This window comes from Staurois parvus, unplaced genomic scaffold (assembly GCF_062004578.1).
Source record: "Staurois parvus isolate SC_StPar_1 unplaced genomic scaffold, SC_StPar_1.0 ptg000294l, whole genome shotgun sequence".
In the NCBI taxonomy this organism is placed as follows: domain Eukaryota; kingdom Metazoa; phylum Chordata; class Amphibia; order Anura; family Ranidae; genus Staurois; species Staurois parvus.
The window spans coordinates 6,824,109-6,847,343 of NW_028318090.1; the positions used below are offsets into that span (position 1 = coordinate 6,824,109).

At 41.6% G+C, this 23,235-nt stretch overlaps 1 protein-coding gene across 2 annotated transcripts in view; it reads right to left on the reverse strand.

The window, feature by feature from the left end:
* Positions 1 to 23,235, reverse strand: part of NNT (nicotinamide nucleotide transhydrogenase) — a 206,612-nt gene that overhangs the window by 168,131 nt on the left and 15,246 nt on the right. For both annotated transcript variants that reach the window (XM_089682705.1, XM_089682706.1), the window contains exons 2-4: positions 18,472 to 18,669; positions 10,566 to 10,795; positions 4,011 to 4,228 (exon numbers count right to left, since the gene is read on the reverse strand). In XM_089682705.1, coding sequence (XP_089538831.1) covers positions 4,011 to 4,228; positions 10,566 to 10,795; positions 18,472 to 18,622 — 599 coding nt within the window. In that variant the 5' untranslated portion in view covers positions 18,623 to 18,669. The remainder of the gene's footprint in view (positions 1 to 4,010; positions 4,229 to 10,565; positions 10,796 to 18,471; positions 18,670 to 23,235) is intronic.

The window sequence follows — 23,235 nt, forward strand, 5'->3', positions numbered from 1 at the left end:
ATTGTTGCATATCAGTGACAACTCATCAGTGCCGCCTATCAGTGCCCATCATTGTTGCATTTCAGTGCCAGCTCATCAGTGCCACCTATCAGTGCTGCCTATCAGTGCAGCCTCATCAACACACATCAGTGAAGGAGAAAAATTACCTGTTTGCAAAATTTTATAATAGAAACAAATAAAAAAAAAATTGTTCTTTCAATATTTCTGCTCTTTTTTTGTTTATAGCACAAAAAATAAAACACCCAGCAGCGAGTACATACCACCAAAAGAAAGCTCTATTTGGGTGGGGAAAAAAAAATGATAAAAATTTCATGTGGGTGCAGTGTGGCATTGTCACTCAAAGTGCAACAGCGCTGAAAGCTGAAAATTGGCCTGGGCAGCATGAGGGTATAAGTGCCTGGTAGGCAAATGGTTAAAGAACTACAGTGCTCTCGGCCAATCCAAAATGTTAATAAACCTCAAACCTGAATATTTAGGAAAAGTAAAAAAGTGAGGTTTTGGCTTTCTTAGGAGAATATCTATGTGTGCACAATTATTGGGCAACTATTAGTATGCAGAATTATTATGCAACTAAAGGAAAAACAAAAATCTTCCCATCTTACTTGTTTATTTTCAACTGTTCAAGTGAGAATAATAAACCAACGACTCAAAATTTACAAATAAACATGCCTGACATTTAAAAAAAAAAAAAAAAAAATCAGTGAACAATATATCAACCCTTCTTTTCAATAAGTCATAAGCCTTCCATTCATGGAGACTAAGTTTTTGGATCTGTTGACAATCAACTTTTTGTGCAGCATCAACCACAGCCTCCCAGACAATGTTCAGAGAGGTTTACTGTTTTCCTTCACCATAAATCTCCCATTTAAGAAGGGCTCACAAGTTCTCAATAAGGTTTAGGTCAGGTGAGGAAGGGAGACATGGTATTTTTCTTTCATCTTTCAGACTTTTACTGGCTGGTCAAGCAGTGGAGTACTTTGATGCATGTGATGAAGCATTGTCCTGCATAAATATCATGGTCTTCTTGAAAGATGCAGACATTTTCCTGTACCACTGATTGAAGAAAGTGTCCTCTAAAAACTGGCAGTAGGTTTGGGAGCTGATTTTGAGTCCATCGTCAACCCGAAAAAGTCCAACTTGCTCATTTTTGATAATACCAGCCCCACACCTCTACCTTGCTGGCATCTGAGTAGAAGTGGAGCTCTGTGGCAGTTACTGATCCAGCCATGGGACCATCCAATCACTCATCTCATCAGTCCATAAAACCTTAGAAAAATCTGTCTTCAGATATTTCTTGGCCCAGTCTTGACGTTTCAACTTATGTGTCTTGTTCAGCAGTGGTCGGGTTTCAGCCTGCCTTACCTTGGCCATGTCTCTGAGCACTGGACACCTTGTACTTCTGGGCACTCCAGGTAGGTTGCAGTTCTGGAATATGACAGCACTTGAGGATAATGGGTCCCTGGTAGATTAATGTTTGATTCTTCTCAAAACTTTGGCAATTAATTTGAGTCTTTTTTTCTCAACATATTGCTAATGACCCTGTTGACTATTTTCACCAAAACGTTTGATGGTTCTGTGATCACACACCAATATCTTAGCAATATTAAGCGTGTTGCATCCCTCTGAAAGACATTTAACAATTTTTGACTTTTCAGAGTCAGTAAAATTTCTTTTTGGCCCATTTTGCCTGAAGAAAAGAAGCTGCCTAATAATTATGCACACCTTGATATATGGCAGTGTTCTCAAACCTTTTAGAGACTGAATGCCCAAACTGCAACCCAAAACCCATTTATTATTCGCAAAGTGCCAACTCTGCGATTAAACCTGAATACTATGGTTTTAGTTTAGAAAAAACAACTCATACATTAACATCTTTTGTCTTAAAAGAAAAACACAACAACAGAGCTTTTAATGATACAAATAGCAAGAGGGCAAAGTTCCACTGCCAACCAGCACAGAGGGGCAAAGTTCCACTGACCACCAGCACAGAGGGGCAAAGTTCCACTGACCACCAGCACAGAGGGGCAAAGTTCCACTGACCACCAGCACAGAGGGACAAAGTTCCACTGACCACCAGCACAGAGGGGCAAAGTTCCACTGACCACCAGCACAGAGGGGCAAAGTTCCACTGACCACCAGCACAGAGGGGCAAAGTTCCACTGACCACCCGCACAGAGGGGAAAAGTTCCACTGACCACCCGCACAGAGGGGAAAAGTTCCACTGACTACCAGCACAGAGGGGAAAAGTCCCACTGACCACCAGCACAGAGGGGCAAAGTTCCACTTACCACCAGCACAGAGGGGCAAAGCTCCATTGACCACCAGCACAGAGGGGCTAAGTTCCACTGACCACCAATTACTTGCAGGTAGCCTGAAAATAACTCATGGTCTATGAATACATACATTGTGTCCTGTACTGCATAAGATATTTTTATTTCATCTATTTAGTTGTTTGCTTAGGGCTTCACTTTAATTTTCTCTAGAGAGAAAATTGGACAGGACATAGGTAAAGTGAAGCAAATAGAAAACATCTAAGCGATGTTTCCACTTTTTTTTTCACGTTACAAAATTAAGTTAACATATATAATAACTACACATTTTATTTCAATTTGAAAACTGGGCAAAAAAAAAAAAAAACCTTTAAAAGTATATTTCTCAACTGTGCTAAAATATCCACTGTGTGTGTGTACCATATGCTTTTCCAAACCCAGATATTATCTTGTAATAGTAGCATTGATGCCACTGTGCTGTACATACCCTGTGCAGACAGCAGAGCAGAAAGCTACAGAAGGAAACAAGACCAATCACCCTGCTTAAGGAGAGAGAGCAGCCGTGACAGATCTTAATTACAGGAAGCTCCTCAGAGACAATATTTTACACTGGATTAATGCACAGATCTGGAAGAAATACACCAAGCACGGTTCAAGCAAGAATACATATGGCTCTTGTATTCAGACAATATTTGCTTATCCTGGAGTTCAGCTTTAATGATAATAAAAGTTCTTTTCTTTGTAAATTTTTTAAGCTGTCAAATAATGTTGCTTCTGTGGCATATATCAACCTGTAGGTGTTAAAGAATGTCCCCAGAAATCTACTGTCCATAGTGTGTCCTTTTTCAAAAGGGATGCAGACACTGCAGCTTTCCATACAAGAATGCCTATAAAGGACTGCTTTTTCTCAAACAATGTGCTACAACTACATGTCCATGCATACTTTATGCAATTGTCTACAAAAAAGTAAACATAGGAAAAGGCCACTGGGCAATGGATAACTATCCAACAGTATTAGGCCCCTTTCACATGGGACACTCTCTGTCCCGATCAGCAGGGGATCCGCTAACAGATCCCAGCTGATCAGAGCATAGTGAGCGGATGACATAGTGAGCTAACAGATCCCCAGCTGATCGGAGCATAGTGAGCGGATGACATAGTGAGCGGATGACACATATGTGTCTACTCAGTTTCTGCAGAGCCAACACCAACAGAGCCCGCTCTGCTATATCGGTGGCTGGATGTAAATAGTCGCTGTTTGTTTACCCCAACTACCCTCTGATCCATTCCACTTAAATGGAAGAGGACGGATCCCGTTCTGGTTTTCTGGGGGTTTTTTTTAATGGACTGGAACAGACATGGACGTAGGCAGGTATAAAAGGACACCAGTCCCTTTACAGCCGACTGTCCATAGGGTGAATGGACCATCCAATCAGATCCGCCTGAAAATCTGACAGGCAAAACTGATTGGACCCACCATGTGAAATGGGCCTTAGTGAACAAAAATAAAAGAAAGATGTACACATAAGAGCAAAAAGTACATATACAACATATATTTTGAATTAACATCAATGGATTACTGTTGAACTCAATTAATTTCAAACTAAAAAAAAAAAAGAGGGCAAAGTTGAACCATTACAACATACAGCAGTCTAGGCTAAAGCAGCTGATCGCTCTATCACGGCCCCACGTTGACATTATTTGATCAAAGTCTAGGTCACAACATGAAAGGATCCTCACCCAGCAATGTTTGCCATGGAGCTCAGAGCATCGTATCCCTGGGCGATGGTTACACGTGGCACCTGGTCCATGGCCAAGACCGTTGTTTTCCTCTCTGACAATTTGTTCAGCAGATCTGGGTTCTGTGCAGGGTAGACAAAGCTGACCAGAGTAGAGGATGGTTTGAACATGTCCACTTCATGAATACCCAGCGCTTGGTTAAGCATTGGTGCCCGAACCTGGAAAAATACAAATACACAGAAGCCTCAGATAAAAGGGAAACCGTGATGATTTTATGTCTCTCTTGCTCTCCATTTTTTCTCCCTTTATCGCACACACATACAGAATATATTTAAAGTGATAAACCTATTATACTTACCAGCTCTGTACAATGGTATTGCACAGAGTGGTCCCTTACCTTTTCTTCTGGGGTTCCTTGGCAGCACTGTCAGCGCCTCTTCACCTGCATGTGCCCCATAACATGCCTGATGCTATGAGGAAACACGTGTGGTGTGGCTCCCAAGCCAGCCTGTGTGTGTCCATAGATGTAGCACAGCTCAGCCATGCCCCCTGCTCCTTCCCCACTGGATGTTACAGACAGCAGCAGGAGCCAATAGCCAATGGGGGGGAAGGGGGTTGATTGGAATTGGAAATTTTTTTTTTTTTTCATTTTATTACAGAAAATGCATAAAGATTTAAAAAAAACAAAAAAAAAACTTTTCTCCTTAGAATCAAATGTAAATGTTCACATTATGTCATTTATGTGTGTATGATTCTATCTCCAGATATTCAAGTCTATTCACAATATGGTAGTAAACCAACCTTCAGCAATGCCAAGACTTTGCCCTGTGTTTGCCACCTTATTAAAAACGCATATGAACAACACGTAATAAACACCAGGGAGAAGGAATATTTATGCCCTAAGGCGCCTAGGCTACCGGTATTCTATTATCTCCCCAAGATCCACAAGGATCCTGTACATCCCCCCGGCAGACCTATAATAAGCGGCATTGGGTCCCTTTGCTCTAGAGCTGGGGAATATATAGACCATTTTCTGCAGCCGCTAGTTCAAAATACTCCCTCTTATATCAGAGACACTAAGCAGGTATTGAATGATATCAGTACGCTTAGTTGGGATCCCACACTTACCACATTTTTGGTAACAGCGGATGTGGCATCACTGTACAGTAACATCGATCATAGTGATGGTATGTCAGCGGCTGAGTATTACCTTAATCTTACTAATAATATCTCCAATATGCATAAGACATTCATTCTGAACCTTCTGAATTTTGCCATGAGTAACAACTACTTCTGGTTTGACAATAAGTTCTACCTACAAACCAGAGGCGTTGCAATGGGAGCGAAATTCGCTCCCAGCCTGGCCAATCTGTTTATGGCCAGGTGGGAGGAGGATATCGTCTATTCCAGGGAGTGGCCAGAATTGGTATTCTATAAAAGGTATATAGACGATGTCCTCCTAGTATGGCAGGGGGAAGAAACAGCCCTTATAAATTTTTTTGGCACACTCAACAATAACAGTCAGAACATTAAACTCACATACGAATATAGCTCTGAATGTGTGAATTTTTTGGATATTACCATCATTAACATAGGAGGTAAATGTATTACTGAAGCATATTTCAAGCCGTCAGATAGAAACGGGTACATCCCTATGGACAGCTGTCATCATCCGAAATGGCTAGCTGGCATTCCCAAAAGCCAATTTATGAGGCTAAGATGTAATTGTACTGAAAAGGGGACTTACTATGAGAAGGCACAAATTCTCAAACAGAGATTTTTGGATAAAGGCTATTTGGCTGACTCCTTAGATCGAGACATCAACATAGTAGCTAATTTGGATAGGCATGATATACTCTCTGGACCACCTAAACAGAAAAAGGAAATGTTCTGCCCGTTCATTACCCCCTATTCAATACAGCATAAAACTATACGTCATATTGTGAAGAAGCATTGGGAAATACTTAGAGCGGATCCGATTCTTTCGAAAGTTCTCCCTCAAAAACCAGAAGTTGTTTTCAGGAAAGCCTTAACATTACGTAATACCATTGCCCCAAACATTATGGATCCCCCCGTACGTTCAGTCTTTTTCGGGAATTTTAAGGGTTTCTTCCCTTGTAAGAAATGTCAATTATGTAGACATAGTAAAATGTCGAAGAGGAAAATTGAGTCCTTCTCCTCTACTGTAACCGGTAAAGATTATGAGATAACTTCTTTTATTTCTTGTAATACACGACACATGGTGTATCTTCTAGAATGCCCGTGCCAAAAACAGTATATAGGTAGAACAACGAGGAGACTCCGTGACAGGCTTAGAGATCATGTGTACAATATTAAAAGGGGCTTCCGGGAACATTCCTTATCTAAGCACTATAGGGATTTTCATCATAGGGATCCATCTTCTCTTAAATTTACAGGAATTGACGTGGCACAACATCATTGGCGTGGTTCTAATAATACCAGACAGGTTTCACGTCTGGAAACAAAGTGGATTTTTGAAATGAAATCCCTGACCCCGCGCGGCCTGAATGTGGAAGTGGACCTTAATTGTTTCATTGACAATAGTTGACCACACATATCATTGAAACATTTGTACTACCCATCTGACAGGGACATTACTTTATTTTTAATTTTAATTTTGTTTTAATTTTTATTTTTATTATTGGATGCTTTGGGATGTGTAATGTAATTTTCTTGTACCTCTGACTGTTATACTAATTTTGTAGTTATAATAGAGTATTTTAAATATACATTACCGCTTTAAATGTGCCAGGTTTTGGAGCAGATTACTGAACTAGAATCTGTACCGAAACCAGTAAGGTATTTCAGTAAATTAGCAGCCGCATTTTTTATCTATGCACAGTATTATATTCAGAACGGATATTACTGTCATATCCGTTTAATGGGTTATTATAATTATAATTTTAATTTAAAGTTTGACCTATGACTATTCCCAGATAGAACACTAGGTGGTGCCTCTATATCTTATTAGTCACATAAGAGATGTATGGAGTACAAGAGTTTTTGTTGTATTGATGTTTTGCTTTTTGGCCGGTTTTGCTAGGACACTGGAATGGGTCCTCATATTTTGGGTGTCACCCCCAGTAAGATCGGCGACCGTACGGCCGTGTTTGAGGGTTTAAAGTTCTCTGGCAACTCTAGGGTTAGGACACTGGAGCTTCTAACCAAGAAAATGGCGCCGGCACATGTGCAGTGGGACATACAGCGGCCATTTTTAGCAACCCGGAAATCACCGGCAAAATGGCACCCGCACATGCTCAATATGCCGGTCTACGGCAAAATGGCGCCAGCTGGATTATGCATTTTTCTATCCTATATATAGGGCTAATATGGCGTCCGGCGTGCATGGCATCACCCGTACTGCAGATGTGTGTTTACACGAAACGCGTCTAGGAGGAGCCCCTGCAGGCTTTGACGCTACGCCGCCGGATCAGGAGGTCCGGCGGCCCACATTAGATCTATACTGGTCAGTGTTTTTGGGTGCTTTTACTGCTCATAGCAGTTTCATACTATATACAGTCATTCATGTATGTATTTCTGCTCAGATTTTAATGTAATAAATTTATAGTTTTAAATACTACACTATGAGCACCTTTATTCTCCATATCTGGCACTGAGCCTCCATGTCTCAGCCCCAGTGATTTAGGTATTGCTGCAGACTTGATGAAGTAAATACTTGGAGATCAGATCGGTATCCTTTCTTTCACCACTGAGGGTCCATCAGAGGATTTCATTTCCGGGCTGTCTTTATTCAAGATCCTAGGATGCATGTGATACAGATATGCGTTTATTACTGGGTTTCTGGTGAGTAGGCAATCTATTCATATTATCACAACAGGAGACCAGATTGCACCTACAACGTCTGATATTTCACTGTGGACTGAGGAATCCATATATTTATATTACAGTGGACTTATTTTAATATTAGTATTATTTGACTATATTGATATTATTTTACTGTATTTTTTTTTTTTTTTTTTGGCCATTTAATTTGATGTAGCGCTGCACTCCTTGTACTTTTGAGTTTACTAGAAAGGTTTTGTGGTTCCTTTTAGTGCATTGGTCGCTTGTCGGATTGCGCTCACTAACTTATATATTTTGTGTTTGCCACCTGATGGCTTGAAGCAAAAAAATATAGAAATAGGCAAATATAAAATGCTAAATTTGCATAACTAAAAAGAAACTAACTTTAAACACCTTCCGCCCGCCCTATAGTACAATGACAGGTGGTTCTCTCGTTCTGATAGGACGTCATATGATGTCCTACCATTCTCACTGCACATGCGCGGCTCAGGGAGCGCGCAGCGTGGCGATCGCCGGTGCGCTGTGTCCCTCGGACACAGTGGATCACGGAAAGAGCCGAAGATGTTGGCTTGGTCATGTGATCAGCTGTGTCCAGTCACAGCTGATCACATGTAAACATGGAAATGCCGGTTATCGGCATTTCTCTCTTCTCAAGCTGTCACGCTGACAGCTCGAGAGGAGAGGAGAGCCGGTAATCGGCTTTCCGCGGAGGGGATATGTACACTGATGATCAGTGTGCCCTGATGATCAGTGTGGCCCCAGAAGTGGCACCTGTCAGTGCTCATCAGTGCCACGTGCCAGTGTCCATCAGTGCCATGTCAATGCCACATATCAGAGCATACCAGTGCACATCAATGCCACATATCAGTGCCCAGCTGAGCTGCCTTTCATTGTCACCCATCAGTGCCACCTATCAATGCCAATCAGTGCCACCTATCAGTGCCACTCAGTGTTACCTATCAGTGCGCATCAGTGCCAGTCAGTGCCGCCTAACAGTGCCAGTCAGTGCCATATATCACTGTCATGTATCAGTGTCATGTATCAGTGCTGCCTTTCAATGCTCATCAGTGATGCCTGTCAATGCCCATCAGTGCAACCTACCAGTGCCTCCTCATCAGTGCCACCTATCAGTGTCCATCAGTGCAGCCTATCAATGCCCATCACTGCAGCCTCATTAGCACACATCAGTGAAAGAAAAATCACTTATTTACAAAATTGTATAACAAAAACTAAGAAAAAACTTTTTTTTTTTCAAAATTTTCAGTGGTTTTTGGTTTGTTTAAGAAAAAATAAAAATCCCAGAGGTGATTAAATACCACCAAAAGAAAGCTCTGTCTCAACAAATGATAAAAATTTCATATGGGTACAATGTTGCATGACCGCACAATTGTCATTCAAAGTGTGACAGCGCTGAAAGCTGGAAATTGGCCTGGGCAGGAAGGGGGTATAAGTGCCCTGTAGGTTAGTGGTTAAAAAAGGGATTAGTACTGAAGATAAAAAAGCAAAACAAAAAACACTAGACATTGCATATGACCAATATGCACAGACAGAACACACAGGATTTGTTTTCTAAACATTCATCTTGACAAAATGTGGAGCCTAAGGCAACATTTAGAATGTGGTGTCTGTAAAATGCTCATTGCCCCCTATGTGATGTGTAATAAGTGTCTGATACTTGAGAAAAATGAAATATGAGTTTAGCATATCAATGGGGCACCAAGTCGCCCATCTCATTGCTCACAATTGCCTTAAACCTTGAACTTTTTCATGGCCAGGTCACAGAGTCTATGATTTCAGCCTAGCACCTTCACCACTGCATACAGTTTCTACCACCACAGGTGCTCCTCCAATACCCTTTTGGTTTGACCTTGCATGTTTTTTGAAATTACATTAGGATTATGGTATGTGACCAGTTTAGATATAAACCTCATAAATAAATATAAAGGACCCACATTCAGTTAGGTAGTCAATAAATACTAAAACATTAATTCACCTTTTCAGGAAAAAAAAAAAGAAAAGAAAAGAAAAAAGTGAACACTGTACACCTGCTGTACTTAATTCTGGAAATGCAACCAGTCCAGCAGTCCGGGGATTCTCCTCCCTCTTCCCTGTGTAGCACTTCCAGGATAGATTAGAGTGATTCTGATTGGGCTGCACGTACACAATGAATCGCTCTGATCCGTCCCAAAAGCACTGCACAGAGAAGAGAGGAGATTTCAAATCTCTGGTCCGCTGGACAGCCTATGTGGCATTGACAATTTTTTTTTGAAAAGGTGAACTAGCTCATCTAAATGTATTTTAAATATCCAAGTGTCTTTGTATTATGCTCCATCAGTATGCAGAGGATGAGGATGGGGCACTACTGTTAAGCAGGCCATACATGGATTGAAATTTGGGAGGTTCAGCAGTGACTGGCCAAATCTCGATCCATGTATGGGCACCCTGGTTGCACACACGTCGATCGGGAGATTGACTTGTGTACAAACAGCCTGCCAGGTTTTTCCTGAACAATTAGTGCTACCAGCTTCCCCACTGGCAGAACACAATAGTGCCGCGGGGGGGGATTCTCCCATCAACACTGACTCCAATTTTTTTTTCTTCCACCCATGGATCCTTTACTATCCAATAGCAGCTTTGGCCAAACTGTACTGCTTTGACTGAAATGTAGTATTTGGTCAAGACACCTCAAAATGTAAAATTATATGTTATAAAAATGTAAGCGTTATTTACTTTAACAATGAGGTCTGATGCAAACACTTCCTTGGCTCCTTGGATTTTCGCCCCAACCTCTTTATACTGATCGTCTGAGAATTTTGAGGCCTCGCCAGCTCCAGATTCGACCACAACATTGAAGCCTTGCTTAACCAGAGCCTGGACACCAGCAGGAGACAGCGCCACTCTTTTCTCATTCTGAAAGATCTCCTTTGGGACACCAACTGTCAGTTGCTTGTATGGGATTCCTGGAGGGAACACAAAATACTATGGTTACATTGGTTAGAACTGTAAAGCCATAATATTTCATATATTGTACCAAAATGTAACATTGGAAACATTGATTTCATACAAAATATTAGGTCACTGATTCTGATCACCAAAGCTTTGAATTCAGAATCAAGATGGCAGCCCCAGCACTTGTACCTTCAATAAACATGGCAGCATGCCACGTTTCTATATTCCACGTTTCAATGGCTTCTTTTAAACCACAATCTCACCCTTTACCACTCTGAAAAAAACCAACAAAAAAAAATACTAATTGACATATCACCCCATCCCCACTTCCTCTGTAATAGTGTTCAAGCCCAGTGGTTAGCTGCTCAGACCCTAACAATGTCATGGGGGGAGGGAATCACATGGTTCCCCATACACAAAAGTCCTATTTCAGTAAATGATTGTAAACCTTGGAACTTTTTTTTTTTCTTTTTTTTTAGTAATAACCAGGTTACACTTATCTGCTTTGTGCCCTGATCCTCCTGGCTCCTCCCTCCTGTCGAGTGTCTCCATAGGAAGGTGCTTGCTACGGGAGCCCTTGTGCTGGCTCGGTCCTGATGCCCGCTGCCTACGTCCATAGGATATAATTTGATTGACAGCAGCAGAAGCCAATGGCTCCCATTGCTATCAATCTACCCTGTGAGGAGGGAGAGAGCCGCTGTTCTCAGGCACAGCGCTGGATTGAGATTGGGCTCAAGTAAGTAAACACAGAGGGTTTTTTTACCTTCATGCATAGAATGCATGAAGGTAAAAAAAAAACTATCACCTTTAAAACCACTTTAAGGCAAAGTACCAGTGCCTCTATAAAAGGAGAGGCTGTATGGTGCCAGGAAGAATGTATCACAGCAGAACAGGGACAAGTAAGTAGGCTGGGGAAGGGAGCAGGGCCCACGATAAGTGCACTTGCCCTTTAAATTGAAACTGAATCTTATTACTGCTGACCTCATTCAAACCGTGCTAGCTGAATCGCTGTTAATTACGGATCTAAACTTGGACTTTCACAGTTTTTCAAGGCACTGAATCTTAAAAGACAACCAGGTTCAGATTTTCATTCTCAATCTCTCATTTTGTAATACAAATTTGTTTCCAGCTGTCGGTGACCATTCTTCCCTTAGACTTACAAATAGGGTCCATTTTGAAAATGCTTTTAACATGTACCATTGCAGTCTTTCCAACACAAGGTCATCCTGCTAATTTTAAATACAAAGACCATACAGAGTAATCAGTCGACTGGTCTTTATATTACAAACCCTGCATGTCCAGTAAAGGTAAATGTATGCTACTGGAAGTTTGTAAAGGGTATGAACTGTTAGATAATTTTGAACTTTGCTATATAAATTACTATACACTCCAACATTAGTATCAAGTGCAGGTTTTTTTCTGCGCAGAAATCTGCAACATGTATACAACTCATTGAATCGCGCATGAGAACTGATGTCTCTGCAAGTGTAATCTGTGCGTCATTTTTCATCAGTTTTTCTGCATGTATATTGTGAACATAGCCTAAAGCAGATTGCATGCAGTATTTCGGTATCCGAACACATTTTCCCTAAATTTCACACGCAATCCTGAAACTGTCAATTCACTATGCAGTTCTGCAGTATTTACCGCGAAATGCGTAAAACGTTTGGTAAATATCGCATGAAAAGGCGTTAAAGTCAATTCAAAAAAGGAAATAAATAATGAAATGCATGCAGTAACTAAGTAGTGGTCCAGGCATGCGGTATTTAAGGAATGTAAAAATATAACAGCCAATTTGGAGTCGTCTTTATCTTTTTGGATTAGTTCTCTCAACAGCATTGCAAAGAAACCTTTGCTTTGTTTTGCTTAAAGTGTAACGAAACGATTTTCTTTTTTTTTTTTAGTTTTGGATAGAGTGGAGGTAGATTAGAACACCTGTCAGGTTTCTACTGCCATCTGTGCCCCCCATTAGGGAGATTCACCTCCTCTAGTTGTCCTGTTTACCATTATCATTGAAAGTGAAAGTAGAAGAAAATCCCACATTTTAGGTTGTCCCCAGAACAGTAATAGAGGGGAAATTTTCCGATGGGGACACTGGTTCTGGTGACTTAGGGGGTTCAAGGGATTCATTTAATTTTTTAGGGATTTACTCTCACTTCCTGTGTTGGCTATGAGACAAGAAGAGAAGGTAATCCCCAATGAGAAACAGATGAGCAAAAAACACACCTTACAGAGGTTATAAACCTCCCTTACCCTATGCAAAATGAAAAAAAGTTTTGCAATTTGTTCCACTGCTTAGTAAATGAGGTAAAGCTTCACTTTACAAAGAATAATAAATCACATGAAAGAAAAAATATATATTTTTACTTGCACGATTGGATGAAGTCAAGAGAACTCCCCTCATTTACTAAGCTCTGAGGTAACTTTACTTGCCTTTAGTAAATCCACCCCATTACATGTAATAAAATCTATTTTCTCTTGTAATGTCGACAGCTTTTCTGAGTATATACAAACATATACATCATTTGCTACCAAAAAAATGCACATGTCTAATCCCTGGTTAGAACATATACTGTATGTCATCTGTAGTGGGGATACTTTACTTTTTCAGAATTATCTTTAGAGATACACTGTACAGGTGTACTTCGGTTTACGAACGTCTCTGTCAATGTAATTTCTGGTTTACGAATGAAAATCTATTTAAAATAATGCCTTGGTTTACAAATTTTTTTTTGACAATAAGAAGTGTATGTCGGAGCCAATTTTTAAATGCAATTACCGGCTTTTTTTTTCTTCACTATAGCTCACAGAATTAGCTGTCACTTTCCCCAGAGTTAAAGGAAACTTTGTTTTTTTTTTAACAAAACTAAAAGGAAACATTGTTTCTTTTAACTTGGGAAATAAACTAAAAGGAAACTTTATTTCTTTTAGCTGGGGGGAAAGTGACAGCTGAATCTCTGTGCTATAGTGAAGAAAGAAAAAAAAAAAAGCGGTAATTAAATTTAAAAACCGCCACCATAATAAATAAAACATTGTTGTGGGGTCCCACTCCATTCATACCAAGCCCTCACATTAATGCACAGAATCACATCCAGTGAGGAGGGAGCAGGGCTAAGCTGTGCTCAGTGTGTCTTACAACACACAGATGGTTTGGGAGGGAGCATGTATGATTGCCCCCATAGCAAGTGGTGTCTTATGAGGGCACTCAGTGGAGGGGAGGAGCCAGAAGCACCAGCAGAGAACCCGAGAAGAGGAGGATCGGGGCTGCTCTGTGCAAAACCATTGCAAAGAGCAGGTAAGTTTATCATGCTTGTTATTTAAAACAAACAAAAAAAGGACATTCAGAAAAACTTTAAATGTATCAGTTTTTTTTATATTGCAAGATTAATTTAAAGTGTCACTAAAGGCATTTTTTTTAGTTTTGGATAGAGTGGAGAGTCAGTTTTTATTTCTGTCTGTGCCTCCATTTACACTGGGGGCACAGGTGCTGAGGAGGCACCATATCACCTCCTTACCACCTGTCAAACACACTCCGATCACTGTTCAGAGGAGCAGCAGTGACTTGAGCATTTGCATTTGGCAGAGGCATCCTTAGGGCTCATTCACACATACAGTTGGGGGTAGTAAAACCATGCAGTCAAGTCGCGGTCTTACTGCCCCTAATCCCCACCATTCTAGCTGTTGAGGCAGCAGCCAAAAGGTGTACACATGCCACAGCAGGAATCAAACCCCCTGTTGCTTTTGGTGGGTCCTATCGCTTGCCAATTGTGACCCATTAAGTAAATGGGGCCACTCTGCAAGCGCCCCGCAATTGCATGCATCTGCAGGGTCCAAGGGGTTAAAGCAGGTGCTAAGAAAGCAACACAACGCTGCCTGCTTTAACCCCTTGTAACTGAACTGCACAAGGTTGCAGGACACTTGTAGAGTGGCCTCATTCAGCTGAATGGGTCGTGCTTGGGAGGCGTTACACCCACCAACCTTGAAAAGGCGTATAACTCCTGCTGAAGCTGTGAAATGTGTACACCCCTTGCCACTGCAGCTAAAGGGGGTGCAGTTGGAGCGTGAGTGGTAAAAACACATCTTAACTATGGGGTTTTACCACCCCCAAATCTACAAATGCAAACAAACTCTTACTGTTCTGAGCCCCATATAAGGCTGCTTTCACACTAATATGCTGCGGTTTACCTGCACCACGGGTGCAGTACAGTGCATATGCGACTTTCCTGAGTTAGCTGCACTTTGCCATAGACTTCTATTACATCCTGCAAGCGTGGTGCACTTTCTGAAAGGATGTAATAGAAGTCCATGGCTAAGCACAGCAAACCAGCAGGAAAGTTGCAAGTACACTGAACCGCACCCATATTGGTGGTAGATGGAAAGGAACAAAAACAAGTAAGCCTACCAGGCATGCAACAGTATTGAAAAAAAAAAATGGTCTCTGAGCATATAGGGCCCAAAAAAAGTACTATTCAGCCGCAGCCTGCCAGAGACTGAATGGTTGCATGTGGCAAGGCTGAACGCTGAACCTTTGCCTCCCAGGTGCACAAATGAGGGGATGCACCCTCATTTCCTACTTACCATTAGAAATGGAAAGCTTCTTTATGCTAATAAAAATCAAACTCGTAGCAAAGAAAAACCATAAAAACATATGGGGTTGATTTACTAAAACTGGAGAGTGCAAAATCTGGTGCAGTTGCGCACGGTAGGCAGCTTCTAAATTCAGCTTGTTCAATTAAGCTTTGACCAAAAGAAAAAAAAAAAAACTGGAAGCCAACTGGCTTCTATGCACAGCTGCACCAAATTTTCCCTAGGTATTCTCTTTGCAGGAAATCTACACTTTTGCTAAAAATTGATATAGGATATATATACGTTCCACAGAAGCCACTTAGTCATTTAAAGCCCAATTTGCCTATAAGCGATGTAACCTGGAGATGCCTGGCACTGCTCTTGATCTGACAACCACAATAATCATCAACTTACCGGTTTATGAAGATTCCACTACTAGTAAACTCAGAACTGTTTTAGAAAACAACTTTTTTTCTCTGCAAGGGCTGTCTAGCTGTAACTGGAAAACTCCGAAGCTGAGCGGTTTCAGACATCAGGTTGTATAATGAAAGTATGCATTCAAAGTTCATTTTCCTGTAAAGTACACAGCCCATCGGAGCGCCCACACATCATTATACAGTCCATAATGAAATGCTCAGCTACAGTACCAGCAGGTGGACAAACGCATGTAGAACGCACGCAATGTTAAGGTTATTGTTATGCAAAGTAATGTAAAATACAAATGTGTAAAAAGCTCTTAGACTTGGTATACGGTTTCAGACCCTGTAGTTGATTTATTTAGTTTCATTTAGTGAAAGTAAAAAATCTCCAAGAGAAAGCTTTAGAAATCCATGTGAAAAGAACACAACAGTAACTGAAAATGTCCAAAGATAGACGATTTTTCGTGGAGAGCTTTGATTTGTGGCCTTAAAGTGATTGTAAATGTATTTTTGTATTTTTTTTTAGAAATAATAAAACAGGTGTATACTTACATGCTCTGTGCAATGGAATTGCACAGAGCAGCCCCGAACCTTCTCTTCTTAGGCCCCCCCCCCCCCAGAGTGCCTGGTTCCTCTCTGGCAAGTGGCCCCATAAGAAGCCACTTCCTGTGGGGCACTCATGCGGGCTTTCTCCCCAGCCACACTGCCTGCGTCTATAGACACAGACAGCCCCACTCCTTGGTCACTGGATATGATTGAGGGAGGCAATGAGCAGAGGGAGGCAATGACACCCACTGGGAGAGAGGAACTACAGACAGGCACAACGATGGATCAAATGAGGGCTCACGTAAGTAAAAAGGTGGGGGGAGGGCAGCTCATTCTAATTCACACACTAAGCACAGCTCAGTCCTGTCCCCACTCTCTCCTCATTGGCTCACTGGCTTTGATTGGCAATAGTGTGCGCCAATGGCTCCTGCTGCTGTCTCAGCCAAAGAGGAGGAAGAGTCCCCAGAGACCCTCTGCTCTCTTGCATATTGCTGGATTGTGATGGGGCTCAGGTAAGTATTGGGGGGGGGGGGGCTGCACACAGCAGGTAGAAAAACATTGAGCCATTACAACCACTTCAAAGTTAAAAAAAAAAGTTTAAGCTTTAAAACAACTTTAATCTTCTAAAGCGATAACCAAAATTTGGAACCAAGATGCCAAAACAATGCATGATTGAGATAAAAAAAAAAATATTCAACCCCCTCCCCCCCGCTTGGAGTTCCACTTATGCTGGTTCTCTCAAAAGGTGCTATTTTCAAGCTGCAACCACATGGGAAATCACATACCCAGTTATTGATTGTGTCCCAGGATTAGAAATAAGCTGGACTAACTAGTTATAGAGCCGAAATAACCCAAACCCAGGTAATGATATGTAAACAGTGCTGTCACTAGCAGCATCAAAAACAGAAGTCCCTTCGGCTGGTGAAACAGTTTATATTTTCCTGGAGTTCTCCTTTAAAAACGGCATAGTCCACTTTTTACAAAACTGTAATAAATGCACCCATGATAGTAAAAATGAAAAAAAAAAAGCGCATTTACATTTTTGCACTGAAGCCCGCAGATCATTGCAACCGCAATCAGTGTATTGCGGCTGCAATGCATAAGCCCCTACCTCTTGCCCCGGGTCTGCGGAGGTATGGACCCTTCATTATGGAGCTGGGGGAAGTAAACAATGAACTACAAGTACAACGACATCCCAGAACTAGTGCATAACTAAGGATTAAGGGCTTACTGTTCTCGATAATGCACTAGTGCCAGGATGTCGATGTACTTGTAGTCCATTGTTTACTTCCTGGATTGGTAGATGTGGCTGTACAGGAGAAGCCAAACAACTGTGCCAAATTTGCAGGGAAAAGAACCCCATGATTCAAGTATTTGGGGGTGGGGGTGGGGGTTGGGTTAGAGAATGTGATATGTTTCAGGTTACACCCTAAATATTGATGCAACATGAAACATGGTCCCAAAATTGAAGTATTCTCTGAAAGCTTAAGAACAGCCAAAGTGCCAAACAAACAGACAATTCACCACAAGAGCCATAACTTACAGTCAGTAGGATGTGTCCTTTGTGCCAATTCCACTTCTGATGCGGCAGAGGTTAATACAACTAACTGGCTATCACAGGGTCTTATCAAGAGAGCTCTACTATATCTGCTATTTCTGCCCAGCCCCTCCATTCATAGAATCCATACTACAGCTTTTAGGAATTAAACAGGATCCAAGAATGGAGGAGTAGGAGCTATCAATAATCCACCCGTCACCCAGGCTTAGATCGTAGTCCATTCATAGAAGCTGTAGTACAGCTCCTATGATTAGAGAGGCTGGATGGAAAGGGTGGGCATAGTCAAGATCCTGTGACAGCCCTTTAGTTGTATTAACCCCGGTAGCCACCAGGAGATTATGACAACAGGGTTGGGGAGGAGCATGATGGAGGAAGATTTAATAGAAATAAGCACAAGGGACATATCCTATTAACTGTAAGTTATGTCCCTAGTGCTGATTTTTCAGTTTTTTATTTTGGCTGCACTTAGGATGTAAGGGTGGGTTATTCATGACACAATTATATACCAAGGCAAATATAGTCAACATTTCATAAAAGAACTGCTTCTGGCAATATCATAGATTTAGTAGAAAAAAAAAAGTCCCTGACTGTAGCTTACCTGGATTCTCAGGCTTCTGGCACCAGAGGACTTTGTGTGTACGGAACATGCGCAGACATGGCGTCTTCACAGTCTGGACCTTCAGGGAAATTACATTGCTGAAGACGGGGCTCGTACAGTTGGTTGCTATGGATCTCAGGAGGCCTGCCATTTTGGCTGGATGTCACTCTAGTCTCCCTGTCTGGCACGTCAGTCCTCCTGAAAGCAAGTAAAACATGGTGTTAACCCTGAAATAAAATGTGCATTCAATGAAGAAAAAGACAATTTATAATGCTGTACTTTTAAAGCCAAAAATTGTTCAAATTCCGCTCAGGTTTTGCCATTGCATTGGGGAATTTTCCCTTAACTTCCTTTCTCAGAGAAAACGAGAAGTGAGGAAATCTTTCCAAAGCAAGATGTATCCTCTAAGACAGTTGTCACCAGAATTAGTGTCCTCTTTGAAAGATGTTCCCCCTGTTCCGATGGCAACGCATACTTTTGGACCTCCCATCAGTTTCAAATCCAACGTCACCAAAAACAAACAGAGGGTATATATCCCTACCACAGACAATGAAAAACTAGACATTATAGTTTTCTCTATTGGCGAATACGAAAACGGCAAAGCTCAAAAACACTTGGAAAACACTGTACAAAAATGCTCAAATAAATCCCTGAAAAAACAAAGCAAAAATGGGATGCTCAGGTGTGAATGCAGCAGAAGTGTTGACACTTTAAAATGACTTGATTCACATGTCCCTGGGGCAGTATTCATACAACTGACACCAGTGATTGGTCAAAACATTCTCCCACTAACACCAATACTGGAACATAACCTTTCTCCAACCAACACCAATAATGAGGCTCAAGTATGGGGCAGTGTTCCTCCCACTGACACCAATAAACAAAGGCAGAGATGCAAAGATACCGTTTTTTTTTTTTTTAATCGGCGAGTATAAGTACCGATACTTGTGCTCAAGTACTTGCCGATACAGATACCATACAAAATGAATGGCCCAAATCGCACCGCACATGCGGGAAAACGACATGTGATTCAGACAGGAATCGTACCGCATTCCTGTTAAAATCAAATGCGATTCTTTGCAGTGCGATTTGAGCCCATTCCTTCTGTATAGGCTCAAATCACACAGCAAAAGGTATCGGAACATTTGCACGAATACTCTTGCAAATGCTTAGTATCGTCACCGATACCGGTACCTGTGCAACCCTAATCAAAGGATAGCTAACCATTCAGTATTGGTTTTAGAAGGACTCCCGTTTGGCCTCCAGATGCCTCTAGAAGCAAGTGCAGATTTTTTTGTTTACAAACATTTTTATTAGGAGATAGACTACAAAAACCACACCATTTAGTGAGGTAGAATAAACAGCTTGAAAAAAAAACATGAGAAATTAACAGAAAAACAAAGTATAATCATGAAAGTGTAAAAAAACCAGTACATGAAAGAGGTAGTCAATAATATCGGCAGAACCACAAGATCAATAAAAGGTTCTGTACAAAACAACATCAATCGAATAATAAATGTCAATGCGTTCTGCAACCATCCCATTTCCTGTTGAATAAAAGCATCCTATCCAGCAATGAATATTGAATACGTTCCATAAGCATACAGTGAGGAACAGAAGTATTTGAACACCCTGTGATTTTGCAAGCTCTCCCACTTAGAAATCATGGAGGGGTCTGAAATTCACATTGTAGGTGCATTCCCACTCTGAGAGATAGAATTTAAATAAAAAATTCAGGAAATCACATTGTATTTTTTTTTTAAAGAATTTATTTGTCTTGCACTGCTGAACATAAGTATTTGAACACCTGAGAAAATCAGTGTTAATATTTGGTACAGAAGCCTTTGTTTGCAATTACAGAGGTCAAACGTTTCCTGTAGTTCTTGACCAGGTCTGCACACACTGCAACAGGGATTTTGGCCCACTCCTCCACACAGATCTCCTCTAGATCTGTCAGGTTTCGGGGCTGTCGCTGAGCAACACGGAGTTTCAGCTCCCTCCAAAGATGTTCTGTTAGATTTAGGTCTGGAGACTGGTTAGGCCACTCCAGAACCTTGATATGCTTCTTACGGAGCCACTCCTTGGTTATCCTGGCTGTGTGCTTCGGGTCGTTGTTATGTCAGGTCAATGCTCTGACTGAGGGAAGGAGATTGTTGCTCAAAATCTCACAATAAATGGCCCCATTCATCCTCTCTTTAATACAGTGCAGTCGTCCTGTCCCCTTCGCAGAAAAGCACCCCCAAAGCATGATGTTACCACCCCCATGCTTCACAGTAGGGATGGTGCTCTTGGGGTGCAACTCATCCTTCTTTTTCCTCCAAACACGATAAGTGAAGTTTAGACCAAAAAGTTCTACTTTGGTCTCATCTGACCACATGACTTTCTCCCGTGCCTCCTCTGGATCATCCAGATGGTCATTGGCAAACTTCAGACGGGCCTGGACATGTGATGACTTGAGCAGAGGAACCTTCCGTGCAATGCATGATTTGAAACCATGACGGTGTAGTGTTCTACCGACAGTGACCTTTGAAACTGTGGTCCCTGCTCTCTTCATGTCATTGACCAGCTCCTCCCTTGTAGTTCTGGGCTGATTTCTCACCTTTCTTATCATCAGTGATACCCCACGAGGTGAGATCTTGCATGGAGCCCAAGTCCGAGGGAGACTGACAGTCATCTTTAGCCTCTTCCATTTTCTAACAATTGCTCCAACAGTTGATCTATTTTCACCAAGCTGCTTGCAATTGCCCCGTAGCCCTTTCCAGCCTTGTGGAGGTCCACAATTTTGTCTCTGGTGTCTTTTGACAGCTCTTTAGTCTTGCCCATGGTAGTAGTTGGCGTCTGACTGACTGTGGGGTGGACAGGTGTCTTTAAAGAGCTCAGACAGGTGCTACTAAGTTAGATTAATGACTGGAGTAGAGGTGGACTTTTTAAAGGCACAGTAACAGGTCTTTGAGAGCCAGAATGTTTGCTGTTTCTTAGGTGTTCAAATACTTATGTTCAGCAGTGCAAGACAAATAAATTCTTTAAAAATCATACAATGTGATTTCCTGAATTTTTTTTTAAATTCTGTCTCTCAGAGTGGGAATGCACCTACAATGTGAATTTCAGACCCCTCCATGATTTCTAAATGGGAGAACGTGCAAAATCGCAGGGTGTTCAAATACTTCTGTGCCTCACTGTATGACCAAATCAGCTCTCCGTAAGACAGAAGTCAAAGGGGCTACTGGAGACTTACAATAAAGGGCAATGGCCCATAAGGTGGAATTGCAGATAGTGTGAATTAGCCTCATTTGGTTAACTGGGATCCCCGAAAGCGATACACTCAATAAGCAAATTTGCAAGGATAAATCCACCGGAGAACTCACCAAATCGGAAGCCACCTCCAAAATCCTACGCCAGATCAAGGAAAGACCAGGACAAGCCCAAAATACATGTACAAGGGTACCAGCCAAGCCACACCCCCTAAAGCAAAGGTGCAATGTTCCCGGAAACATGACATGAAGTCTAGAGGGGGTATAGTACCAGCGAGTTAAGGATCTAGAGCCCTTCCATATATTCTCCACCATAGAAACCCAGTCCTCATCGGAAAATGTAACCCCACACTCAATCTCCCATTTCTGTCTATACAAAGGAGGCAAGGGAAAAATGATCTGTAAAAAGGAGCGATATAAATCTGAGATAAGACCCCTACCCTTGGGCCAGTCACGACTGATACAATCAAAATAAGTAATTGGGGACGAGGGCATCAAACCAAAATGGGAACTGAAAAAGTGTTGAATTTGCTGATAGCGAAAATGTTCACGAAGCAGGATATCAAATATTGTACGTAGCATATCATAGGGTATAAAAGCCCCACTACGATGAAAATCTGATAGTCCAACAAAAGCGTGGTCATACCACCAGCAAAAAGCCTGTGGAGACGAAAACGCGGATCACCAAAAAATGTTGAACCCGGTGGGGCTGGAGCAAGTGCAGATTTTACCATGAGAATCTTGACTGTAAAAGCTAAAAACTGAACTCTTCACTCTCTTACTAGCTCTTCAGCTACTTCAACTCAAGGCAAAAAGTAAGGTGGAGCTCTAGTCCAACATTTCAAACCTTCCTGTTCCAGCTCCTGTAGCATCATCTATACTGTTTAAAATCCTGTAATAAATACACTGCCTCACCCTGCTCTGCACATGCTCAGTTGCTCTATTATTTGGCACTGTGCCTCAAAACAGCCACTAGAGGCTGATCTGCTGACAACCTAAAGATTTCCTGCTGCTCAGGGGCTCTGGGCTTCAGCAAAATGGCGGCCTCCAGCAAGAAAAAAACAGGAGCAATGCTGGAGGCAATTTACAGCACAAACTAATTTTCGTGGCATAATTTCTAATGTGAAATGTATATTCCTTGCTAAAGAACATTTTTTTTTATCACGTTGTTATGGGTTCCACTTTAAATTGCACCTGTCATGAGAGAAATATATAGGCTGCCTTTTTTGGCCTCTTTCTGAAAATGCTAGTGGCTTGGCTATGTTTGGCTTCAATACATTGGAGCTTCAAAGCAGAAACAAACATGCCATGAATGAGTGTCAAAATTCCCTATAGCTATACCTGTTCCATATCAGGGACTTGGAAAAAAACAAAAACAATGAAGCTAAATCAGGCATGACAGCCAAACTAATTATCTCAAGGAGAGATACTTTAAATGCAGGCTGTGGTTATTCATGTTGCCCCCTATGTCATCTGAAGACTTGTTTTTTGACATATGCTAGGTCACAGAACA